The sequence below is a fragment of the Salvelinus alpinus genome, chromosome 5 (assembly GCF_045679555.1).
Source record: "Salvelinus alpinus chromosome 5, SLU_Salpinus.1, whole genome shotgun sequence".
Lineage (NCBI taxonomy): Eukaryota > Metazoa > Chordata > Actinopteri > Salmoniformes > Salmonidae > Salvelinus > Salvelinus alpinus.
The window spans coordinates 54,492,247-54,516,385 of NC_092090.1; the positions used below are offsets into that span (position 1 = coordinate 54,492,247).

The 24,139-nt window shown below is 43.2% G+C and overlaps 1 protein-coding gene across 6 annotated transcripts in view; it reads left to right on the forward strand.

Moving 5' to 3' along the window:
* The window catches only part of cntrl (centriolin), a 105,567-nt gene that overhangs the window by 78,621 nt on the left and 2,807 nt on the right, over nt 1–24,139 (forward strand). For 2 of the 6 annotated variants that reach the window (XM_071402348.1, XM_071402349.1), the window contains exons 27-34: nt 5,708–6,027; nt 6,211–6,487; nt 8,209–8,437; nt 13,486–13,679; nt 17,351–17,569; nt 18,012–18,074; nt 20,462–20,659; nt 20,866–21,369. In XM_071402348.1, coding sequence (XP_071258449.1) covers nt 5,708–6,027; nt 6,211–6,487; nt 8,209–8,437; nt 13,486–13,679; nt 17,351–17,569; nt 18,012–18,074; nt 20,462–20,659; nt 20,866–20,955 — 1,590 coding nt within the window. In that variant the 3' untranslated portion in view covers nt 20,956–21,369. Of the gene's footprint in view, nt 1–5,707; nt 6,028–6,210; nt 6,488–8,208; nt 8,438–13,485; nt 13,680–17,350; nt 17,570–18,011; nt 18,075–20,461; nt 20,660–20,865; nt 21,370–24,139 lie in introns of those variants that run through there. The other 4 variants (XM_071402346.1, XM_071402347.1, XR_011675100.1 and 1 more) reach the window with 3 other exon arrangements.

Genomic DNA, 24,139 nt, shown 5'->3' on the forward strand with positions numbered 1-24,139 from the left:
ACGTTACAGCTTTATTCTAAAATGGATAAATACTTTTTTCACTCATCGATCTACACACAATACCCCATAATGACAAAAAAACTGAATTACCTTATGTACATAAGTTTTTCTATGAGACTTGAACCCTTTGCTATGAGACTCGAAATTTAGCTCAGGTACATCCTGTTTCCATTGATCATCCTTGAGATGTTTCTACAACTTGATTGGAGTCCACCTGTGGTAAATTTAATTGATTGGACATGATTTGGAAAGGCACATACCTGTCCCACAGTTGAGAGTGCATGTCAGAGTAAAAACCAAGCCATGAGGTCCAAGACAGGATTGTGTCGAGACACAGATCTGGGGAAGGGTACCAAAAGATTTCTTCAGCATTGAAGGTCCCCAAGAACACAGTGGCCTCCATCATTCTTAAATGGAAGAAATTTAGAACCACCAAGACCCTTTCTAGAGCTGGCCGCCCGGCCAAACTGAGCAATCGGGGGAGAAGGGCCTTGGTCAGGGAGGTGACCAAGAACCCATTGGTCACTCTGACAGAGCTCCAGAGTTCCTCTGTGGAGATGGGAGATATATAATGGCGCAGGAGGAGATGTTTGCCGTTTTATAGGCTCCTAACCAATTGTGCTATTTTGTGTTTTTTTGCGTTTTTTTACTTATTTTGTACATAATGTTTCGGCCACCGTTTCTTATGACTGAAAAGAGCTTCTGGCTATCAGAACAGTGATTACTCACCTCGAACTGGACAAAGACTTTTTTACTTTAACGAGTCGGACGCAAAGGATTTACTCCAGATACCAGACCATAGCCAAATCGCCGTCATTCGCATGAAGAGAAGACGCCGATACAGGGGACGCAGGTCCGGGTGCCTTTGTTAGAATTCTTCGATGAGTAGGTAATCCGTAGCTGTCTATTTACCACCAAAAATCTATGCTGGCACTAAGACCGCACTCAATGAGCTGTATAAAGACATAAGCAAACAAGAAAATGCAAGAAACAAACAAAAAAATCAGGGGCGGTGCTCCTAGTGGCGGGGGACTTTAATGCATTTCTACCAGCATGTTACATGTGCAACCAGTGGGAAAAAAACTCTAGACCACCTTTACTCCACACACAGAGAGGCATAGATAGCTCTCTCTCGCCCTCCATTTGGCAAATCTGACCATAATTCTTTCCTCCTGATTCCTGCTTACAAGCAAAAACTAAAGCAGGAAGTACCAGTGACTCATTCAATACGGAAGTGGTCAGATGACGCAGATGCTAAGCTACAGGACTGTTTGCTAGCACAGACTGGAATATGTTCCGAGATTCCTCCAATGGCATTGAGGACTATACCACATCAGTCACCGGCTTCATCAATAAGTGCATCAATGATGTTGTCCCCACAGTGACCGTACGTACACGCCATGGTTCACAGACAACATCCAGAGTGAGCTAAAGGGTAGAGCTGCTGCTTTCAAGGAGCGGGACTCTAACCCAGACACTTAAAAGAAATCCCGCTATGCCCTCAGACGAACCATCAAACATACAAAGGGTAAATACAGGACTAAGATTGAGTCCTACTACACCGGATCTGATGCTTGTCGGATATGGCAGGGCTTGCAAACTATTACGGACTACAAAGGGAAGCCCAGCCGCGAGATGACCAGTGACACCAGCCTTCCAGACGAGCTAAACAACTTCTATGCGCGCTTCAAGGCAAGCAACACTGAAACATGCATGAGAGCACCAGCTGTTCCGGACGACTGTGTGACCACGCTCGCCATAGCCGATGTGAGTAAGACCTTTAAACAGGTCAACATTCACAAGGCCGCAGGACCAGACGGATTACAGATTGAGTCTGTAATACCTACATGTTTCAAGCAGACCACCATAGTCCATGTGCCCAAGAACACCAAGGTAACCTGCCTAAATGACTACCGACCCGTAGCACTCACGTCTGCATCCATGAAGTGCTTAGAAAAGCTGGTCATGACTCACATCAACACCATCATCCCAGAAACCCTAGACCCACTCCAATTTGCATACCAACCCAACATATCCACAGATGAAACTGCCCTTTCCCACCTGGACAAAAGGAACACCTACGTGAGAATGCTTGCTGTTCATTGACAACAGCTCAGCGTTCAACTCCATATTTTCCTCAAAGCTCATCACTAAGCTAAGGACCCTGGGATTAAACACCTCCCTCAACACGGGGGGTCCTTCAGGGGTGCATGCTCAGTCCCCACCTGTACTCCCTGTTCACCCATGACTGCGTGGCCAAGCACGACTCCAACACCATCATTAATTTGCTGACAACAGCACTGTGGTAGGCCTGATCACCGACAACGATGAGACTATAAGGAGGAGGTCAGAGACCTGGCAGTGTGGTGCCAGGACAACAACCTCTCCGTCAACGTGATCAAGACAAACGAGATGATCGTGGACTACAGGAAAAGGAGGGACGAGCCCACCCTCATTGTCATCGACGAAGCTGTAGTGGAGCAGGTTGAGAGCTTCAAGTTCCTTGGTGTACACATCACCAACAATTTATCATTGTCCAAACACACCAAGACGGTCGTGAAGAGGACACGACAACACCTTTTCCCCCTCAGGAGACTGAAAAGATTTGGCATGGGTCTTCAGATCCTCAAAACGTTCTACAGCTGCACCATCGAGAGCTTCCTGACTGGTTGCATCACCGCCTGGTATGGCAACAGCTCGGTCTCCGACCGCAAGGCGCTAGAGGGTAGTGTGTATGGTCCAGTACATCACCAGGGCCAAGCTTCCTGCCATCCAGGACCTCTATTCCAGGCGGTGACAGAGGAAGGCCATAAAAATTGGCAAAGACTCCAGCCATCCTAGTCATAGACTGTTCTCTCTTCTACCGCACGGCAAGCAGTACCGCAGCACCAAATGTACACTACCGTTGAAAAGTTTGGGATCACTTAGAAATGTCCTTATTTTACATGAAAACATACATGAAATGAGTTGCAAAAGAATAGGAAATATAGTCAATATGCTGACATGGTTATATATAATGATTAAAACATTTTGGGGAAATAATAACTGTGTCCTTCAAACTTTGCTTTTGTCAAAGAATCCTCCATTTGCAGCAATTACAGCCTTGCAGACCTTTTGGCATTCCAGTTGTCAATTTGTTGAGGTGATCTGAAGAGATTTCACCCCATGCTTCCTGAAGCATCTCTCACAAGTTGGATTGGCTTGATGGGCACTTCTTACGTATCTTACGGTCAAGCTGCTCCCACAACAGCTCAATAGGGTTGAGATCCAGTGACTGTGCTGGCCACTCCATTATAGACAGAATACCAGCTGACTGCTTCTTCCCTAAATAGTTATTGCATAGTTTGGAGCTGCTTTGGGTCATTGTCCTGTTGTAGGAGGATGGCGTTGCAAAATGGAGTGATGGCCTTCCTTCTTCAAGATCCCTTTTACCCTGTACAAATCTCCCACTTTACCACCTCCAAAGCACCCCCAGACCATCACATTGCCTCCACCATGCTTGACAGATGGCGTCAAGCACTGCTCCAGCATCTTTTCATTTTTCTGCATCTCACGAATGTTCTTCTTTGTGATCCAAACACCTCAAACTTAAATTCCTCTGTCAATAACACTTTTTTCCAATCTTCCTCTGTCCAGTGTCTGTGTTCTTTTGCCCATCTTAATCTTTTATTTTTATTGGCCAGTCTGAGATATGGCTTTTTCTTTGCAACTCTGCCTAGAAGGCCAGCATCCTGGAGTCGCCTCTTCACTGTTGACGTTGAGACTGGTGTTTTGCGGGTACTATTTAATGAAGCTGCCAGTTGAGGACTTGTGAGGCATCCGTTTCTCAAACTAGACACTCTTATGTACTTATGTCTTCTTGCTCAGTTATGCACCGGGGCCTCCCACTCCTCTTTCTATTCTGTTTAGAGCCAGTTTGCGCTGTTCTGTGAAGGGAGTAGTACACAGCGTTGTAGGAGATCTTTAGTTTCTTGGCAATTTCTCACACGGAATAGCCTTCATTTCTCAGAACAAGAATAGACTGATGAGTTCCAGAAGAAAGTTCTTTGTTTCTGGCCATTTTCTATGTATATATTCCATTTAAGATCAGCTGTATCAAATTCATTTATAAAGCCCTTCTTACATCAGCTGATATCTCAAAGTGCTGTACAGAAACCCAGCCTAAAACCCCAAACAGCAAGCAATGCAGGTGTAGAAGCACGGTGGCTAGGAAAAACTTCCTAGAAAGGCCAGAACCTAGGAAGAAACCTAGAGAGGAACCAGGCTATGGCCAGCTCATTTACAACATTAACAATGTCTACACTGTATTTTGGATCAATTTGATGTTATTTTAATGGACAAAAAATGTGCTTTTCTTTCAAAAACAAGGACATTTCTGAGTGACCCCAAACTGTTGAACGGTAGTGTAGGTCCAAAATGCATCTTAACATCTTCTACCCCCAAGCCATAAGACTGTTGAACAGCTAATCAAATGGTTACCCGGACTATTTGTATTGACCCCCCCAGTCTTTTTTTTTTTTACGCTGCTGTTATTATTTTTTACTTTAGTTTATTTCGTAAATAACAGGGCTACCTGTTGTATTCGGAGCATGTGACAAATAACATTTGATTTGATTTGAGTACCTTCCAGAAGGACAACCATCTCTGCAGCACTCAACCAATCAGGCCTTTATGGTAGTGGCCAGACAGAAGCCACTCATCAGTAAAAGGCACACGACAGCCCGCTTGGAGTTTGCCAAAAAGCACCTAAAGGACTAGACTATAGGAAACATGATTCTCTGGTCTGATGAAACCAAGAATGAACTCTTCGGCCTAAATGTCAAGCGTCGTGTATGGAGGAAACCGGGCACCATCCCTACGGTGAAGCATGGTGGTAGCAGCATCATGCTGTGGGTATGTTTTTCAGCGGACGGGACTGGGTGACTAGTCAGGATCGAGGGAAGATGAAAGGAGGAAAGTACAGAGAGATCATTGATGAAAACCTGCTCCAGAGCGCTCAGGACCTCAGAATGGGGTGAAGATTCACCTTCCAATAGGACAATGACCCTGAGCACACAGCCAAGACAACGCAGGAGTGGCTTTGGGATAAGTCTCAATGTCCTCAAACCCGATCGAACATCTCTGGAGAGACCTGAAAATAGCTGTGCAGCGACGCTCCCTGTCAAACGTGATAGAGCTTGAGAGTATCTGCAGAGAAGAATGGGAAAAACTCAAATACAGGTGTGCCAAGCTTGTAGCGTCATATCCAAGAAGACTCGAGATTATAATCACTGCCATAGGTGCTTCAACAATGTACTGGGTGAAGGGTCTGAATACTTTTGTAAATGTGATATTTCCGTTTTTAATTTTTTATGAATTTGCAAACATTTCTAAAAACCTGTTTTTGCTTTGTCATCATGGGGTATTGATGAGGGGGAACAAACTATTTGATACATTTTAGAATACGGCTGTAACAAAATGTGGAAAAAGTCAACGGGTCTGAATACTTTCCGAATACACTGTATGTGCTGTGATTTGTTGATTCACATGGACTGAGATTACCAAAATGTTATATTATTATCCGTATTTAGTGCGCTACGTTTGACCAGGGCTCATAGGGCTCTTGTCCGAAATAGTGCCATTTAATGTGTACACAGACAAGTGGGTGTTTACACTTTTTTTTGTTTTTTTTTGTGTGTGTATTTTATGTCTCTGTGTGTTCCCCCAGGTGCGCGTGGAGCTGCAGGCGCTGCAGCAGGAGGCATCACGCCAGAAGTCTGAGGGCGAGCTCCAGAGGAGGCTGGCGGAGCAGGACCGGATGGAGCTAAAAGAGGAGGCGCAGGGAGTCCGGGAGCAGGCGGAGGAGGCCGCCAGGGAGAGGAACAGGCTGGAGGAGCAATGCCGGAACCTGGAGGCCAGACGGACACACGCCGACCGGTGCTTGGAGGCGGCGGAGGACGCGGCGCGGGGGGCTGAGGCTGAGCTGAACAGGCTGCATGCAGAGCTGGGCCAGCTGAGACAGGAGCAGAGACAGCCTCACACACACAGGTATGAATCACCCACAAACTGCACTTTTTCTATTATTGTATTTATTGTCTTTAATTTTCTAGAAGATATGTCCTTTGTCTATGCTTGATGATATGTTTTAATGTATGCACACGAGCCGGAAGCAAAATCTCTCCACGGGGATAATAAAGTCATTATTTTATCTTATCTCATCTTATCCTTCAGGCAGAAGATGGAACGAGACACGGCAGCCACTCAGCAACAGCTATACCGGGAGTCTGAGATCTTCAGTGGTCGGAAGGAGCAGGTGGAAGAGCAAAAACGGCAATTAGAGATGCTGGAGGAGGAGGTGCGAGTGTTGGTCATGGTCCGGGACAGTGTCGTGCGGGAGGAGCAGGAGGCGAGGAAGCAGCTGGAGGAGGATGAACGGAGAGCTGAGCAGCTGGAGCACAGGCTGATGGAGCTGCACACTGACCTGGCTGAGAGGCAGACTCAACTACAAGTAACATGACAGGGCAAGATTTAGACACCATACACTGTTGCCAATAAGTCGTAGTCTGAAATAGCACCCTTTTCCCTGTATAGTGCATTACTTTGGTCAAAAACTGCACTTTTTTAGGCGCAGCCATAGTGAAATAGGCCTATACAATTTGCATATACTCCAGAATGTTATGAAGAGTGATCAGATGAATTGCAATTAATTGCAAAGTCTCTCTTTGCCATGCAAATGAACCGAATCCCCCCAAAATATTTCCACTGCATTTCAGCCCTGCCACAAAAGGACCAGCTGACATCATGTCAGTGATTCTCTCGTTAACACAGGTGTGAGTGTTGACAAGGCTGGAGATTACTCTGTCATGCTGATTGAGTTTGAATAACAGACTGGAAGCTTCAAAAGGAGGGTGGTGCTTGGAATCATTGTTCTTCCTCTGTCAACCATGGTTACCTGTAAGGAAACACGTGCCGTCATCATTGGTTTGCACAAAAAGGGCTTCACAGGCAAGGATATTGCTGCCAGTAAGATTGCACCTAAATCAACCATTTATCGGATCATCAAGAACTTCAAGGAGAGCGGTTCAATTGTTGTGAAGAAGGCTTCAGGGCGACCAAGAAAGTCCAGCAAGCGCCAGGACCGTCTCCTAAAGTTAATTCAGCTGCGGGATTGGGGCATCACCAATACAGAGCTTGCTCAGGAATGGCAGCAGGCAGGTGTGAGTACATCTGCACGCACAGTGAGGCGAAGACTTTTGGAGGATGGCCAGGTGTCAAGAAGAGCAGCAAAGAAGCCACTTCTCTCCAGGAAAAACATCAGGGACAGACTGATATTCTGCAAAGGGTACAGGGATTGGACTGCTGAGGACGTCATTTTCTCTGATGAATCCCCTTTCCGATTGTTTGGGGCTTCCGGAAAAAAGCTTGTCCGGAGAAGACAAGGTGAGCGCTATCATCAGTCCTGTGTAGTGCCAACAGTAAAGCATCCGGAGACCATTCATGTGTGGGGTTGCTTCTCAGCCAAGGGAGTGGGCTCACTCACAATTTCGCCTAAGAACACAGCCATGAATAAAGAATGGTAACAACACATCCTCCGAGAGCAACTTCTCCCAACCATCCAGGAGCAGTTTGGTGACAAACAATTCCTTTTCCAGCACGATGGAGCACCTTGCCATAAGGCAAAAGTGATAACTAAGTGGCTCGGGGAACAAAACATCGATATTTTGGGTCCATGGCCAGGAAACTCCCCAGACCTTAATCCCATTGAGAACTTGTGGTCAATCCTCAAGAGACAGGTGGACAAACAAAAACCCACAAATTCTGACAAACTCCAAGCATTGATTATTCAAGAATGGGCTGCCATCAGTCAGGATGTGGCCCAGAAGTTAATTGACAGCATGCCAGGGCGGATTGCAGAGGTCTAGAAAAAGAAGGGTCAACACTGCAAATATTTACTCTTTTTATCAACTTCATGTAATTGTCAATAAAAGCCTTTGACACTTGTGAAATGCTTGTAATTATACTTCAGTATTCCATAGTAACATCTGACAAAAATATCTAAAGACACTGAAGCAGCTAACTTTGTGGAAATTAATATTTGTAATTCTCAAAACTTTTTGCCACAACTGTATACTCAATGGCTCCATAGTTGTATTGGTTCACAACGTTTCAAACCTAAAACTGCTGCTTAAGTGCAATGGAGGAAGCAGTCATTTCTGTGTGTGTGTGTAGTGTGCGCGGGAGCTGCAATGTGAGGCCAAAGAGCGTGAGGAGAGGCAGCGGCAGAGGCTCCAGGAACTGCAGGCCCAGAGCCAGGTTGAGGAGAGCTCTCTGGCCCAGCACACACTCAGACTGGAGCAGGTCAACACTGCAGTGGCCGACATGGAGGACAGGAACCGGCGAGTAGTGACCAGGGACCACAAGCAGTGTGCCGTCCTGCAAGAGCACGTGCCTCTGCTTGGTAAGCGAAAAATAACTTGTACTACTTACAGTTGAAGTCAGAAGTTTACATACACTTAGGTTGGAGTCATTAAAACAAATTTTTCAACCACACCACACGTTTCTTGTTAACAAACTATAGTTTTGGAAAGTCGGTTAGGACATCTACTTTGTGCATGACACAGTCATTTTTCCAACAATTGTTTACAGACAGATTATTTCACTTATAATTCACTGTATCACAATTCCAGTGGGTCAGAAGTTTACATACACTAAGTTGACTGTGCCTTTAAACAGCTTGTGAAATTCCAGAAAATGATGTCATGGCTTTAGAAGCTTCTGATAGGCTAATTGACATAACTTGAGTCAATTGGAGAGGTGTACCTGTGGATTTATTTCAAGGCCTACCATCAAACTCAGTGCCTCTTTGCTTGACATCATGTAAAAATCAAAAGAAATCAGCCAAGATGTCAGAAAAAAAATTGTAGACCTCCACAAGTCTGGTTCATCCTTGGGAGCAATTTCCAAACGCCTGAAGGTACCACGTTCATCTGTACAAACAATAGTACGCAAGTATAAACACCATGGGACCACACAGCCGTCATACCGCTCAGGAAGGAGACGCGTTCTGTCTCCTAGAGATGAGCGTACTTTGGTGCAAAAAGTGCAAATCAATGCCAGAACAACAGCAAAGGACCTTGTGAGGATGCTGAAGGAAACTGGTACAAAAGTATCTATAACCACAGTTAAACAAGTCCTATATCAACATAACCTGAAAGGCCACTCCGCAAGGAAGAAGCCACTGCTCCAAAACCGCCATAAAAAAGCCAGACTACGGTTTGCAACTGCACATGGGGACAAAGCTAGTACTTTTTGGAGAAATGTCCTCTGGTCTGATGAAACAAAAATACAACTGTTTGGCCAAAATGACCATTGTTATGTTTGGAGGAAAAAGGGGGAGGCTTGCAAGCCGAAGAACACCATCCCATCCGTGAAGCACGGGGGTGGCAGCATCAAGTTGTGGGGGGGTGCTTTGCTGCAGGAGGGACTGGTGTACTTCACAAAATAGATGGTATCATGATGAATGAAAATGATGTGGACATATTGAAGCAACATCTCAAGACATCAGTCAGGAAGTTAAAGCTTGGGCGCAATTGAGTCTTCCAAATGGACAATGACCCCAAGCATACTTCCAAAGTTTTGGCAAAATGGCTTAAGGACAACAAAGTCAAGGTATTGGGGTGACCATCACAAAGCCCTGACCTCAATCCTATAGAAAATGTGTGGGCAGAACTGAAAAAGCGTTTGCGAGCAATGAGGCAAACCTGTCTCAGTTACACCAGCTGAGTCAGGATGAATTTGCCAAAATCCACCCAACTTATTGTGGAAGGCTACCCAAAACATTTGACCCAAGTTAAACAATTTAAAGCAATGCTACCAAATACTTGTCACGCCCTGACCATAGATAGCTTTTATTCTCTATGTTGGTTAGGTCGGGATGTGGGAATTATATTTCTATGTTGGCCTAGTATGGTTCCCAATCAGAGGCAGCTGTTTATCGTTGTCTCTGATTGGGGATCATATTTAGGTAGCCATTAACCCATTGTGCTTTGTGGGATCTTGTCTATGTATAGTTGCCTGTGAGCATTATTCTAGCTTTACGTTTCGTTTGTTCGTTTTGTTTGAAGTTTTTCTATTCCAAAATAAAGGATGGAAACATACCACGCTGCATCTTGGTCTACTCCTTATGACGAACATGACAATACTAATAGAGTGTATGTAAACTTATGACCCACTGGGAATGTGATGAAAGAAATAAAAGCTGAAATAAATACTTCTCTCTACTATTATTCTGACATTTCACATTCTAAAAATGAAGTGGTGATCCTAACTGACCTAAGACAGGGCATTTTTACTCAGATCAAATGTCAGGAATTGTGAAAAACTGAGTTAGAATGTATTTGTCTAAGGTGTATGTAAACTTCCTATTAGACTTAGACTCCTTATTTGCTCGCTATCGCTGTACTCTCGCTCTCAACCAGGGTTAAAATAATATTAGTTTTCTTTCAAATACTTTGATTGAGCTTACCTGGCACCATGGAACCAATGGTATAGTCCCCAAAGTACAAAGCCTGCCCATCTGACGCCACACGCAGGCTCAATCAAATGCTCCAAAGAGTTTGAAAGACATACAGTGCCAGTCAAAAGTTTTAGAACACCTACTCATTCCACTATTTTAGTGAAGACATCAAAAGTATTAAATAACATATGGAATCATGTAGTAACCAAAAAAGTGTTAAACAAATCAAAATATATTATATATTTTTTAGATTCTTTAAAGTAGCTACCCTTTCCCTTGATGACAGCTTTGCATTCTCTTGGCATTCTCTCAACCATGCATTTAAATTAACAGGTGTGCCTTGTTAAAAGTTAATTTGTGGAATTTATTTTCTTCTTAATGCGTTTGAACCAATCAGTTGTGTTGTGACAAGGTAGGGGTGGTATACAGAAGATAGCCATATTTGGTCAAATTCCATATTATGGCAAAAACAGCTCAAATAAGCAAAGAGAAATGACAGTCCATCATTACTTTTAGACATGAAGGTCAGTCAATGAGTAAAAGTGCAGTCGCAAAAACCATCAAGGGCTATGATGAAACTGGCTCTAATGAGGACCCAGAATTACCTCTGCTGCAGAGGATAAGTTCATTAGAGTTAACTTAGACTTGGAGTTAACACTTATTTTAACTTAATATAATACATCAATAAAATCAATTTAGCCTCAAATAAATAATGAAACATGTTCAATTTGGTTTAAATAATGCAAAAAACAAAGTGTTGGAGAAGAAAGTAAAAGTGCAATATGTGCCATGTAAGAAAGCTAACGTTTAAGTTCCTTGCTCAGAACATGAGAACATATGAAAGCTGGTGGTTCCTTTTAACATGAGTCTTCAATATTCCCAGGTAAGACGTTTTAGGTTGTAGTTATTATAGGAATTATAGGACTATTTCTCTCTATACGATTTGTATTTCATATACCTTTGACTATTGGATGTTCTTATAGGCACTTTAGTATTTCCAGTGTAACAGTATAGCTTCCATCCCTCTCCTCGCTGCTACCTGGGCTCGAACCAGGAACACATCGACAACAGCCACCCTCGAAGCAGTGTTACCCATGCAGAGCAAGGGGAACAAGTACTCCAAGTCTCAGAGCGAGTGACGTTTGAAACGCTATTAGCGTGCACCCCGCTAACTAGCTAGCCATTTCACATCGGTTACACCAGCCTAATCTCGGGAGTTGATAGGCTTGAAGTCATAAACAGCGCAATGCTTGAAGCATTGCGAAGAGCTGCTGGCAAAACGCACGAAAGTGCTGTTTGAATGAATGCTTACGAGCCTGCTGGTGCCTACCATCGCTCAGTCAGACTGCTCTATCAAATCATAGACTTAATTATAACATAATAACACACAGAAATACGAGCCTTAGGTCATTAATATGGTCGAATCCGGAAACTATCATCTCGAAAACAAAACATTTATTATTTTAGTGAAATACGGAACCGTTCCGTATTTTATCTAACGGGTGGCATCCATAAGTCTAAATATTCCTGTTACATTGCACAACCTTCAATGTTATGTCATAATTATGTAAAATTCTGGCAAATTAGTTCGCAATGAGCCAGGCGGCCCAAACTGTTGCATATACTCTGACTCTGCGTGCAATGAACGCAAGAAGTGACACAATTTCACCTGGTTAATATTGCCTGCTAACCTGGATTTCTTTCAGCTAAATATGCAGGTTTAAAAATATATACTTCTGTGTATTGATTTTAAGAAAGGCATTGATGTTTATGGTTAGGTACACGTTGGAGCAACGAGTCCTTTTTCGCGAATGCGCACTGCGTCAATTATATGCAACACAGGACACGCTACATAAACTAGTAATATCATCAACCATGTGTAGTTATAACTAGTGATTATGATTGATTGATTGTTTTTTATAAGATAAGTTTAATGCTAGCTAGCAACTTACCCTGGCTTCTTACTGCATTCGCGTAACAGGCGGGCTCCTCGTGAGGCAGGTGGTTAGAGCGTTGGACTAGATAACCGTAAGGTTGCAAGATTGAATCCCTGAGCTGACAAGGTAAAAATCTGTTGTTCTGCCCCTGAACAAGGCAGTTAACCCACCGTTCCTAGGCCGTCATTGAAAATAAGAATGTGTTCTTAACTGACTTGCCTAGTTAAATAAAGGTGTTAAAAAAAATAAAAATAAAAATTATTCGGCGTAAATCGGCGTGCAAAATTACCGATTTCCGATTGTTATGAAAACTTGAAATCGGCCCTAATTAATCGGCCAATCCGATTAATCGGTCAACCTCTAATTGATACGCCATCCTATCTGGTTTGCGCTTAGTGGGACTATCATTTATTTCTCAACAGGACAATGACCCAACACACCTCCAGGCTGTGTAATGGCTATTTGATCAAGGAGAGTGATGGCGTGCTGCATCAGATGATCTGGCTTCAACAATTACCCTGCCTCAACCCAATTGAGATGGTTTGGGATGAGTTGGACCGCGGAGTGAAGGAAAAGCAGCCAACAAGTGCTCAGCATATGTCTGAACTTCTTCAAGACTGCTGGAAAAGCATTCCTCATGAAGCTGGTTGAGAGAATGCCATGAGTGTGCAAAGCTGTCAAGGCAAAGGGTGGCTACTTTGAAGAATTTGTTTAACACTTTTTTTTTGTTTAATACATAATTCCATATGTGTTATTTCATCATTTGGATGTCTTCACTATTATTCTACAATGTAGAAAATAGTAAAAATACAGAAAAACCCTTGAATGAGTAGGTGCGTCCAAACTTTTGACTGGTACTGTATTTGAAAGAAAGCAAATACTCTTTGAACTCAGGTCTGATCTCAATACACTTTATCTTTCATCATTCGCTCCTATCACCAATCTTCACTGCAGTGTTTGCTGGTTTTTGCCTGCCTGGTTTGTCCATCCACACCTGAAGCAGTTTGTTACCTGACTGTGTGTGTGTGTGTGTGTGTGTGAATGTGATCCCAGGGCAGGAGCTGTGTGAGAGGGAGGCCCAGCTGCAGGAGCAGGCTGAGGAGCTGCTTACGCTGCAGGAGGAGCTGGGGGCGTGTCGGGTGGAGGTGCAGTGTATGCAGGAGGAGAGGAGGACTGCCGAGAGCAGGCTGCAGGCCCAGAAGAGCTGCGAGCACGCCCACCAAGAGAAACTTAAGGAGACAGAGCAGGTGGGTCATAGGAATGGATGGATGGATAGATGGTAGGGAGGGATATGGATGGCTACTGGCTTTTCACTTAAACTTAGTGGATATCTACGTATTTTTCATTGCTGTACCATTTTAACAGGATGGTATCGTAGCGTCTGTCATCAGACTGTGGGTTGCGACGACTAAGGAGGAACTAATTTGGAACTCTGTTCCGGTGCACATTTTTTCATCAATGATCATTTGGAAAAATAACGATTTCGCAGGTGTTCGCATCTTTCTAATTTTCGGAAGGGGTGGGGACAGTTGGCCCATGTGTTGGCTGTGAGTTTCCGTTCAGGCGGTTGGAGACTTCGCTAGTCTCGTTAGTATCTTTTCTCCTACATCTTCCCCCAGAACCTAATCGAGCATCTGAAGCAATTTCAATTCTTCGTTTCCGAGATTAAGAAGAATGAAACGTGTCGCCCATAGTCTCTGTTGACATATTTAGGCAATCTGAGTGGCAAATTTGCAGGGTTTCGGAGAAAGTGATTGGTAACAGGATAAATAATAATAATATTAAACAATATAGCAGCATCATAAGTGGTGGTTGTGTGTGTGTGTGTGTGTGTGTGTGTGTGTGTGTGTGTGTGTGTGTGTGTGTGTGTGTGTGTGTGTGTGTGTGTGTGTGTGTGTGTGTGTGTGTGTGTGTGTGTGTGTGTGTGTGGCTAGAGACCTAGGTGGGGGTGGGCAGCTATTATCTAGCTGTTTAAAAGTCTCATTGCTTGGGGGTAGAAACTGTCTCGGAGCCTGTTGGTCCGAGACCTGATACTCTGGTACCGCCTACCGGAAGGAAGCAGAGAGAACAGTCTATAGAAGGGGTGGCCGGAGTTTTGGGAAATTATTTGGGCCTTCCTCAGACACCGCTTGCTATGCATGTCCTGAATGGCTGGGAGCTGGCCATGGTAGATCAGGCTGCACAGGACAACAACCAGAAGGCCAGAGGCCTGCAGAAGGAGCTCAACACAGTGTCCAAGGAGATGATGGGCCTCAGAGACAATGTTCTGTACATCTCCACTACAGAGTTGGAGTTAGTTACAGAGTTAGACCTTCAAATGTAGACTGAGTGTACAAAACATTAGGAACACCTTCCTAATATTGATTTGCACCCCCTTTTGCCCTCAGAACAACCTCAATTCGTTGGGGCATGAGACTACAAGGTTTAGAAAGTGTTCCACAGGGATGCTGGCCCATGTTGACTCCAATGCTTCCCAAAGTTGTCAAGTTGGCTGGATATCCTTTGACTAGTGGACCATTCTTGATACACACTGGAAGCTGTTGAGCGTGAAAACCCAGCAGCAACATTGCAGTTCTTGACACACTCAAACCGATGCACCTGTTACCATACCCCATTCAAAGACACTTAAATATTTTGTCTTGCCCATGCACCCTCTGAAAGACACACATACACAATCCATGTCTCAATTGTCTCAAGGCTTAAAAATCCTTCTTAAACTTGTCTTCTCCCCTTCATCTACACTGATTGAAGTGGATTTAACAGGTGACATCAATAAGAGATCATCGCTTTCACATGGATTCACGTGGTATTCACACCCCTTGACTTTTTCCACATTTTATTGTCTTACAAGGTGGGATTCAAATGGATTCAGACTGTCACCGATCTACACAAAAAACTCTAATGCCAAAGTGGAAGAAAAATTCTGACATTTGTAAAACATTTATGAAAAATAACAGTAATATACAGTACATAACTATTCAACCTCCTGAGTCATGTCAGAATCACCTTTGGCAGCGATTACAGCTGTGAGTCTTTCTGGGTAATTATCTAAGAGCTTTGCACACCTGGATTGTACAACTCTGTCAAGTTTGTTGTTGATTATTGCTAGACAGCCATTTTCAAGTCTTGCCATGGAATTTCAGGCCTATTTAAGTCAAAAATGTAACTCGAACATTCAGTGTCGTCTTGGTAAGCAATATATACTATATTATACTATATATTTGGCCTTGTGTTTTAGGTTATTGTCTTGCTGAAAGGTGAATTTGTCTCCAAGTGTCTGTTGGAAAGCAGACTGAACCAGGTTTTCCTCTAGGTTTTTTCCTGTGCACAGCTCTATTATGCTTCTTTGCCATATTTTTTGCAGTTTTTCTTTAGTTCCTTATTGCAAACAGGATGCGTGTTTTGGAATATTTGTATCCTGTACATGCCTCCTTCTTTTCACTCTTTCATTTAGATTAATATTGTGGAGTAACTACAATGTTGTTGATCCATCCTCAGTTTTCTCCTATCACAGCCATTAAAGTAAGAAACTGTTTTTAAGTCACCATTGGCCTCATGGTGAAATCCCTGAGCGGTTTCCTTCCTCTCCGGCAACTGAGTTAAGAAGGACGCCTGTATCTTTGTAGTGTGTGGGTTTATTGATACACCGTCCAAAGTGTAATTAACTTCACCATGCTCAAAGGGATATTCAATGGCTGCTTTTTTTATCCTTCTTTGTGAGGCATTGGAAAACCTCTCTGGTCTTTGGTTGAATCTGCTTTTGAAATATACTGCTCGGCTGAGGGACCCTACAGAGAATTGTATGTGTGGGGTACAGAGATGTGAGGTAGTCATTCAAAAATCATGTTAAACTATTATTGCACACAGAGTGAGTCAATGCAACTTATTATATGACTTGTTAAACTAATTTTAGGCTTGCCATAACAAACTTTGACATTATGGGATATTGTTTGTAGGCCAGTGACACAAAATGTAATCTGTTTTAAATTCAGACTAACACAAGAAAATTTGGAAAAAGTCAATGGGTGTGAATACTTTCTGAAGGCAATGTTATGGAAAGAGTAGATGTACCTAATGTTTTGTACAATCAGTGTATATCTCCCAACCTGTCTGATGGGTCACGTCATTGAGAAAATCAAGGAACTGGAGTGTTTTTTTGTTTTTAAAATGCAGTATTCAAAAGATTGGCCAGCTGGCTCTGACTGGTTCTGGAGCTGGATTTGTCATAAGCATTGATTTAGGGAAAACTTCATCACCGATAGAAACCACTGGCCTATATTTGACCATCTATTGTCATCTCCAAAAGAGTCTTCCATAAATTGCGGCCGCAAATCCGCCATCAAAATATTTAGAAAGAATCACTGTGCAACCTTTGGTAGGTGGGCTGCTGACAGGCTTCGGCTGTGGCAAAGCCAAGTCAGCCCATGCACTTGGTTTCTCACAGGGGAAGTGAAATGATAGGCTACAATGACTTTGCTCATGATCATGCATGCCGCAAATGGCATGTAACTTTAATTTCCTTATTTTCTTTCGCGGGTGCCTTTTCATTATCTGGGTAGACACTTCTAGCTAACGTTACACCAAACAAAGCAATGGAGATTTGCACATAGTGGGCAGTTCAGATTTGTCACTTCAAACCCAAATATATCATACTTTTACTAAAACGATGACTTATTGACTTAAATTGTTGCACATCATAGGTAAGCTATAGCCATCGTCTTTCAGCTCGAAAAAGTAGATTACTGTTTTGGGCATTTAAACTACACTCAAAAGCTATCTTTTTAATATTTTGTTCATTAGTCCACTGTTAATACAATAAAGAAAATCATGCATATCAGCAGTCAAGTTTTCAAGATGGAGCACTTTCAGTACAGAGTATGAAGTTGCATTCTGTTATGTAATCTGTTGTGTCCCTCAGCTGCGCAGTCAAGAGGAGGGGGGCGAGAGCCGCCTGAGGGAGATCAAGGAAGCCATGCGTTGGCTGAAGACTGACGTCAAGGCAGAGCTGAACAGTGGGATGGTAGAGCTGCCCCTCGCCCCTGACCAAGATTCCTCCTCCTCAGACACTGACGACCACAAAGAGAACTACCCCCTCTACTCAACCCCAGCCGTGCCTAGGCCAGCCTGCAATCCTACTGTAATGCCTCAGCTTTGCTACCTTACATCTCTCCCTGTCATATCTAGTTTGTGCTGCACACACAAGTCTGTTAGCCTGGTTGCCAGTCTATTTCTGCTCTCTTGCCAACACCTTATGGAATTGTTTAGCTTGACAATGACAAAGGCAAGAGCACAAACATATCTGAGACCAGGCTTCAAGTCTGTGTGTACAAAGCTTTTTTGAGCAATGCCCAAGATTTGTGTCTGTGGTTAACTTTTGGTATTTGAGTTTAACATACTTACATTTTCATCATACCTCATGCGAAATACCTTGTAACAAAGATTACTGCAGAACCGCTGTTCTACCATCACTAGCAGGCAGAGGTCTTGCCTGTGTTCCTTAGATTGATGGAGTGTACAGTACAGTGTAGGAATTCCTCTGAAGCGATGACAGGTCTGTGTTTCTCTGCATCTGTCTTCAGGATGAGCAGTGGAAGGGAGAGGTGCTAAGAGAGAGACTTCGACAGCAGGAGGACCTCCTGAAGGTACTACTACCCCAACTTGTCTTTACATTCTAGTATGCTTCATCTCATGTTGTGGGGAAAGTAGTAGTAAAAATACACTTTCTCTAGTCCTTGGCCTACATCCTAATCTGACTTTGGTGCAGGTCATGTTGTTTTTCACATTACCGTCTCTGGTAAACACACACTACATAAAATAAAATGTATTTTGTCACATGACCAGGATACAGAAGGTGTAAACCCTACAGTGAAATGGTTACTTGCATAGTGGAGTATTTTGTTTAGACCCATAATCCCAGCCCATACTACCATGCACCATGCATTAATCTGCAGGAAGCTAAAGCTAACCAACTTGGTTCAATGTTAGCTAGCTAGCTAACATTAGGCTATAACTAGCAATGCAAATGTATTTCTGAGATGCGATTAATATTAATACACAGCTCATACACTTAACGTTAGCTAGCGAGCCAGCCAGCTAATGTTGCCTGCTAGCTAACAGTACGCTTTAACTTGCAGTGAAAACGACTTTCTGACAAAATTTGAAATGTATAATATCTGAAAATGTAGCTAGACTCTTACCCATATTCATGGATGAACGCTTCTCCCTCTCTGTCATGGATGCCATGGTTTCCCTTAGTTTGAAGATGTAATCCGGAGACAGGGGTTTTATACAACAGCCTTCTGTGTTCTCTTTTCGACTCCCATCGCATTTGCAATCATACTCTGCTTCCACTGGGCATTTTTACGGATTTCAAAACTCGGTCAACTTCTTCCGCGACAACAATACTATTGAGCGCCGTTTCTTCCCCATCACTGTCATCAGAAGACTCTACAATGTTTCGTTCAATATAAAAAAAAAATCTAAATGTCTGATTCATTTTTATAGTCAGAGCGCGTCAGCGTGGCGCACGATCCCCCTTCAGAAAGTAGTCCATCACAACTTTTTCCCACTGATCTTTGTCGATAGCGCCTGTTAAATTCAGGGCAGCATTGCTGAGAGCAGTAGCCACACTTTTGCAGTTATTCATGATATCTTTAAAAAGATCCACAGTCGAAAGGATTATCTACACATACTGAGCAGCTCATGTTATCGAGAGAAGCAGCAGAGGGAGCAGCCCCCTATCCACATCGACGGGACAGTAGTGGAGAAGGTGGAACGTTTTAAGTTCCTCGGCGTACACATCACGGACAAACTGAAATGGTCCACCCACACAGACAGCGTGGTGAAGAAGGCGCAGCAGCGCCTCTTCAACCTCAGGAGGCTGAAGAAATTTGGCTTGTCACCAAAAACACTCACAAACTTTTACAGATGCACAATCGAGAGCATCCTGTCGGGCTGTATCACCGCCTGGTACGGCAAATGCTCCGCACACAACCATAAGGCTCTCCAGAGGGTAGTGAGGTCTGCACAACGCATCACCGGGGGCAAACTACCTGCCCTTCAGGACACCTACACCACCTGATGTCACAAGAAGGCCAAAAAGATCATCAAGGACAACAACCACCCGAGTCACTGCCTGTTCACCCCGCTATCATCCAGAAGGCGAGGTCAGTACAGATGCATCAAAGCGGGGACCGAGAGACTGAAAAACTACTTCTATCTCAAAGCCATCAGACTGATAAACAGCCATCACAAACATTGAGTGGCTGCTGCCAACATACTGACTCATCTCTAGCCACTTTAATATTGAAAAAATGTATGTAATAAATGTATCACTAGCCACTTTAAACAATGCCACTTTATATAATGTTTACATACCCTACATTACTCATCTCATATGTATATACTGTACTCTATGCCATCTACTGCATCTTGCCTATGCCGTTCGGCCATCGCTCATTCATATATTTGTATGTACATATTCTCATTCATTCCTTTACACTTGTGTGTATAAGGTAGTTGTTGTGAAATTGTTAGGTTAGATTTCTTATTAGATATTACTGCATGGTCAGAACTAGAAGCACAAACATTTCGCTACACTCGCATTAACATCTGCTAACCATGTGTATGTGACAAATAAAATTTGATTTGAGCATGCTACATGGCAGACCAATCCGAACTCATCTCTCGCCATGTCCAGCCCATCCATTATCTAGGGTTAGGCCAATCATGGCTAGCGGGAAGGTTCCTGTTTTTTTTTTTCCCATGGCTAAACCAACCAGGCTCATAATTTATTTTTACAGATGTCATACAAGTTTGTTATTAAGGCACATGAAAGTTCACATGTTCCAGATGGTGTTTCAGCCCAAAAACGCATTTTGATAAAAAATAAAAATGTCTTCGTGCAAATGCCTCTCCTGTGATGTAGTGACGTGTGACATACGCCTAGATTTCTGGGTCACAGATGGGCAGGGAAGGCCTATCTATGCCATTCTTCATTTGTTTCTGACTGTTCTGTTGTCCTCGCCAGTCTCAGCTGGGCAGACGCATGTGGTCTCAGGAAGAGTTTCTGAACCAGCGCAGGCAGCAGACCGAGGGGAGTCTACTGGGGCTGAGCAGACGAGTGGACAAGCTGGGCCAACTGCTCGGCAACTGCACCTCGGACTCCCTCTCTCTGAGCTCCTCTGAGACCCCACTTAAACAAGGCTCTGTAAGTGTGAGCAAAAAGGTAAGGAACCCTTGTCTAATAGCACTTATAGCAGCTACATTCATCCATCAGTAAAAGGAATTTATGTGATTTGCCATGGTACTGTTTACTGTATGGTATACATTCATTTTAGAACCACCCTAATAGTTCATGTAGATTCATTGTATCCATAAACTACAAGTGGAAATCAGTTCTTAACAATACAGTCTCGGTCTTGATCTGTTTAGCCAGATGCTCCAGAGAAATGGCGTCTCCAGGAGAGTGCGCAGGCGTCCCACAAACCTGTGAGACTGGATCCTACACTACTTGAGAAGTAGCCAGGCCCCAGGCTGAGTCCAGGCCTCTGACAGCCTCCCAGCCTCGGTGTAGGGTGAAGTTGCCCCTAGATGCTGATCCTGGGTCATCTTTGCATTTCCCCACTAATGGTTAAGGTTAGGATTGGGGGAGGGAAGCTAATCCTAGATCACTACCTAGGGGAAACTTTACCTTAGAGCGTGAACAGTCATCCTGTCTGTTTGGTGTGGCATGCCTAAACATGACCCACCATCACAGCAATATTTACCCAGGGTGAAGAGGAACAGTCTCTCATCCATCCAAAGTGCACTTGGCCTGTCAGCAGGATCATCAAGCAAGATAAAAAAATATATATATATATATTCATAACTATACAAGTATATACAGTGGGGAGAACAAGTATTTGATACACTGCCGATTTTGCAGGTTTTCCTACTTACAAAGCATGTAGAGGTCTGTAATTTTTATCATAGGTACACTTCAACTGTGAGAGACGGAATCTAAAACAAAAATCCAGAAAATCACATTGTATGATTTTTAAGTAATTAATTTGCATTTTATTGCATGACATAAGTATTTGATCACCTACCAACCAGTAAGAATTTCGGCTCTCACAGACCTGTTCGTTTTTCTTTAAGAAGCCCTCCTGTTCTCCACTCATTACCTGTATTAACTGCACCTGTTTGAACTCGTTACCTGTATAAAAGACACCTGTCCACACACTCAATCAAACAGACTCCAACCTCTCCACAATGGCCAAGACCAGAGAGCTGTGTAAGGACATCAGGGATCAAATTGTAGACCTGCACAAGGCTGGGATGGGCTACAGGACAATAGGCAAGCAGCTTGGTGAGAAGGCAACAACTGTTGGCGCAATTATTAGAAAATGGAAGAAGTTCAAGATGACGGTCAATCACCCTCGGTCTGGGGCTCCATGCAAGATCTCACCTCGTGGGGCATCAATGATCATGAGGAAGGTGAGGGATCAGCCCAGAACTACACGGCAGGACCTGGTCAATGACCTGAAGAGAGCTGGGACCACAGTCTCAAAGAAAACCAATAGTAACACACTACGCCGTCATGGATTAAAATCCTGCAGTGCACGCAAGGTCCCTCTGCTCAAGCCAGCGCATGTCCAGGACCGTCTGAAGTTTGCCAATGACCATCTGGATTATCCAGAGGAGGAATGGGAGAAGGTCATGTGGTCTGATGAGACAAAAATTGAGTTTTTTGGTCTAAACTCCACTCGCCGTTTGGAGGAAGAAGAAGGATGAGTACAACCCCAAGAACACCATCCCAACCGTGAAGCATGGAGGTGGAAACATCATTCTTTGGGGATGCTTTTCTGCAAAGGGGACAGGACGACTGCACCGTATTGAGGGGAGGATGGATGGGGCCATGTATCGCGAGATCTTGGCCAACAACCTCCTTCCCTAAGTAAGAGCATTGAAAATGGGTCGTGGCTGGGTCTTCCAGCATGACAACGACCTGAAACACACAGCCAGGGCAACTAAGGAGTGGCTCCGTAAGAAGCATCTCAAGGTCCTGGAGTGGCCTAGCCAGTCTCCAGACCTGAATCCAATGGAAAATCTTTGGAGGGAGCTGAAAGTCCGTATTGCCCAGCGACAGCCCCGAAACCTGAAGGATCTGGAGAAGGTCTGTATGGAGGAGTGGGCCAAAATCCCTGCTGCAGTGTGTGCAAACCTGGTCAAGAACTACAGGAAACGTATGATCTCTGTAATTGCAAACAAAGGTTTCTGTACCAAATATTAAGTTCTGCTTTTCTGATGTATCAAATACTTATGTCATGCAATAAAATGCAAATTAATTACTTAAAAATCATACAATGTGATTTTCTGGATTTTTGTTTTAGATTCCGTCTCTCACAGTTGAAGTGTACCTATGATAAAAATTACAGACCTCTACATGCTTTGTAAGTAGGAAAACCTGCAAAATCGGCAGTGTATCAAATACTTGTTCTCCCCACTGTATATATGTGTGTGGCTTAAGAAGTACTGTATCCTTAACATAGTTTCCACTACCTCAACTAGTTTGAGAAGTTTTTTGGGCAAATTCAATTACATTTTTGCCTATGAATATGCTTGTTTTTTGTATGACATATATTGGTATATTTTTTTACTTTTTAATATCAATGTCTCATTTATTTACAAGCTATCCAGTCACGGTAGCATTTAATTCCTAGCATCCGGCTAAAGCATGAAAATAAACTCTTTCAGTTTAGTCTCTTCATTTTTTGCAATGTCAATCTAATATACCTTTCATACCAATGTAGGAACTTGAGTGGACTAATAATTGTTGATAAATGGTGACTTAATTTATCTGCCTACTATATCAAATTAATAACATTGGCTGTGACAGAACTGAGGATGAGTCAACAACTTTGTAGTTACTCCACAATACTACCCTAATTGGAAGAATAAAAATATTCCAAAACATGCATCCTATTTGCAATAAGGCACTAAAGTAAAACTGCAAAGAATGTGGTTAAGTAATGAACTTTATGTCCTAAATGCAAAGTGTTATGTTTTGGGGCAAATCCAACACTACACATCACTGAGTACCACTCTTCATACTTTCAAGCATGGTGGTGGCTGCATCATGTTATGGATATGCTCGTCATTGGCAAGGACTAAGGAGTTTTTCCAGCATAAGAAGAAACAGAATAGAGCTAAGCACAGGCAAAATCCTAGAGGAAAACCTGGTTCAGTCTGCTTTCCAACAGACACTGGGAGACATTCACCTTTCAGCAGGATAACAACCTAAAACCAACACTGGAGTCACTTACAAAGACAACATTGAATGTTCCTGAGTGGCATTGTTACAGTTTTGACTTAAATCGGCTTAAATCTATGGTAAGACATGAAAATGGCTGTCTAGCAATGATCAACAACCAAATTGACAGAGCTTGAAGAATTTTAAGAATGTGAAAATATTGAACAATCTAGGTGTGTAAAGCTCTTAGAGACTTACCCAAAAAAGACTCACAGCTGTCATCAATGCCAAAAGAGATTCTAACAAATTTTTGAAAGAAGAAAAACGCAAGATGGTGTGATCATCCAACGTGGATCAAAGAAGGTACTTTCTGAGATCATCCTACAGACGTTCATCCAAATCAGATATTTCGTTTCTTTACATTATCGGAAAAAGCATATTCTAATGCTTCTATAGCAAAAAAGAACATAGGCA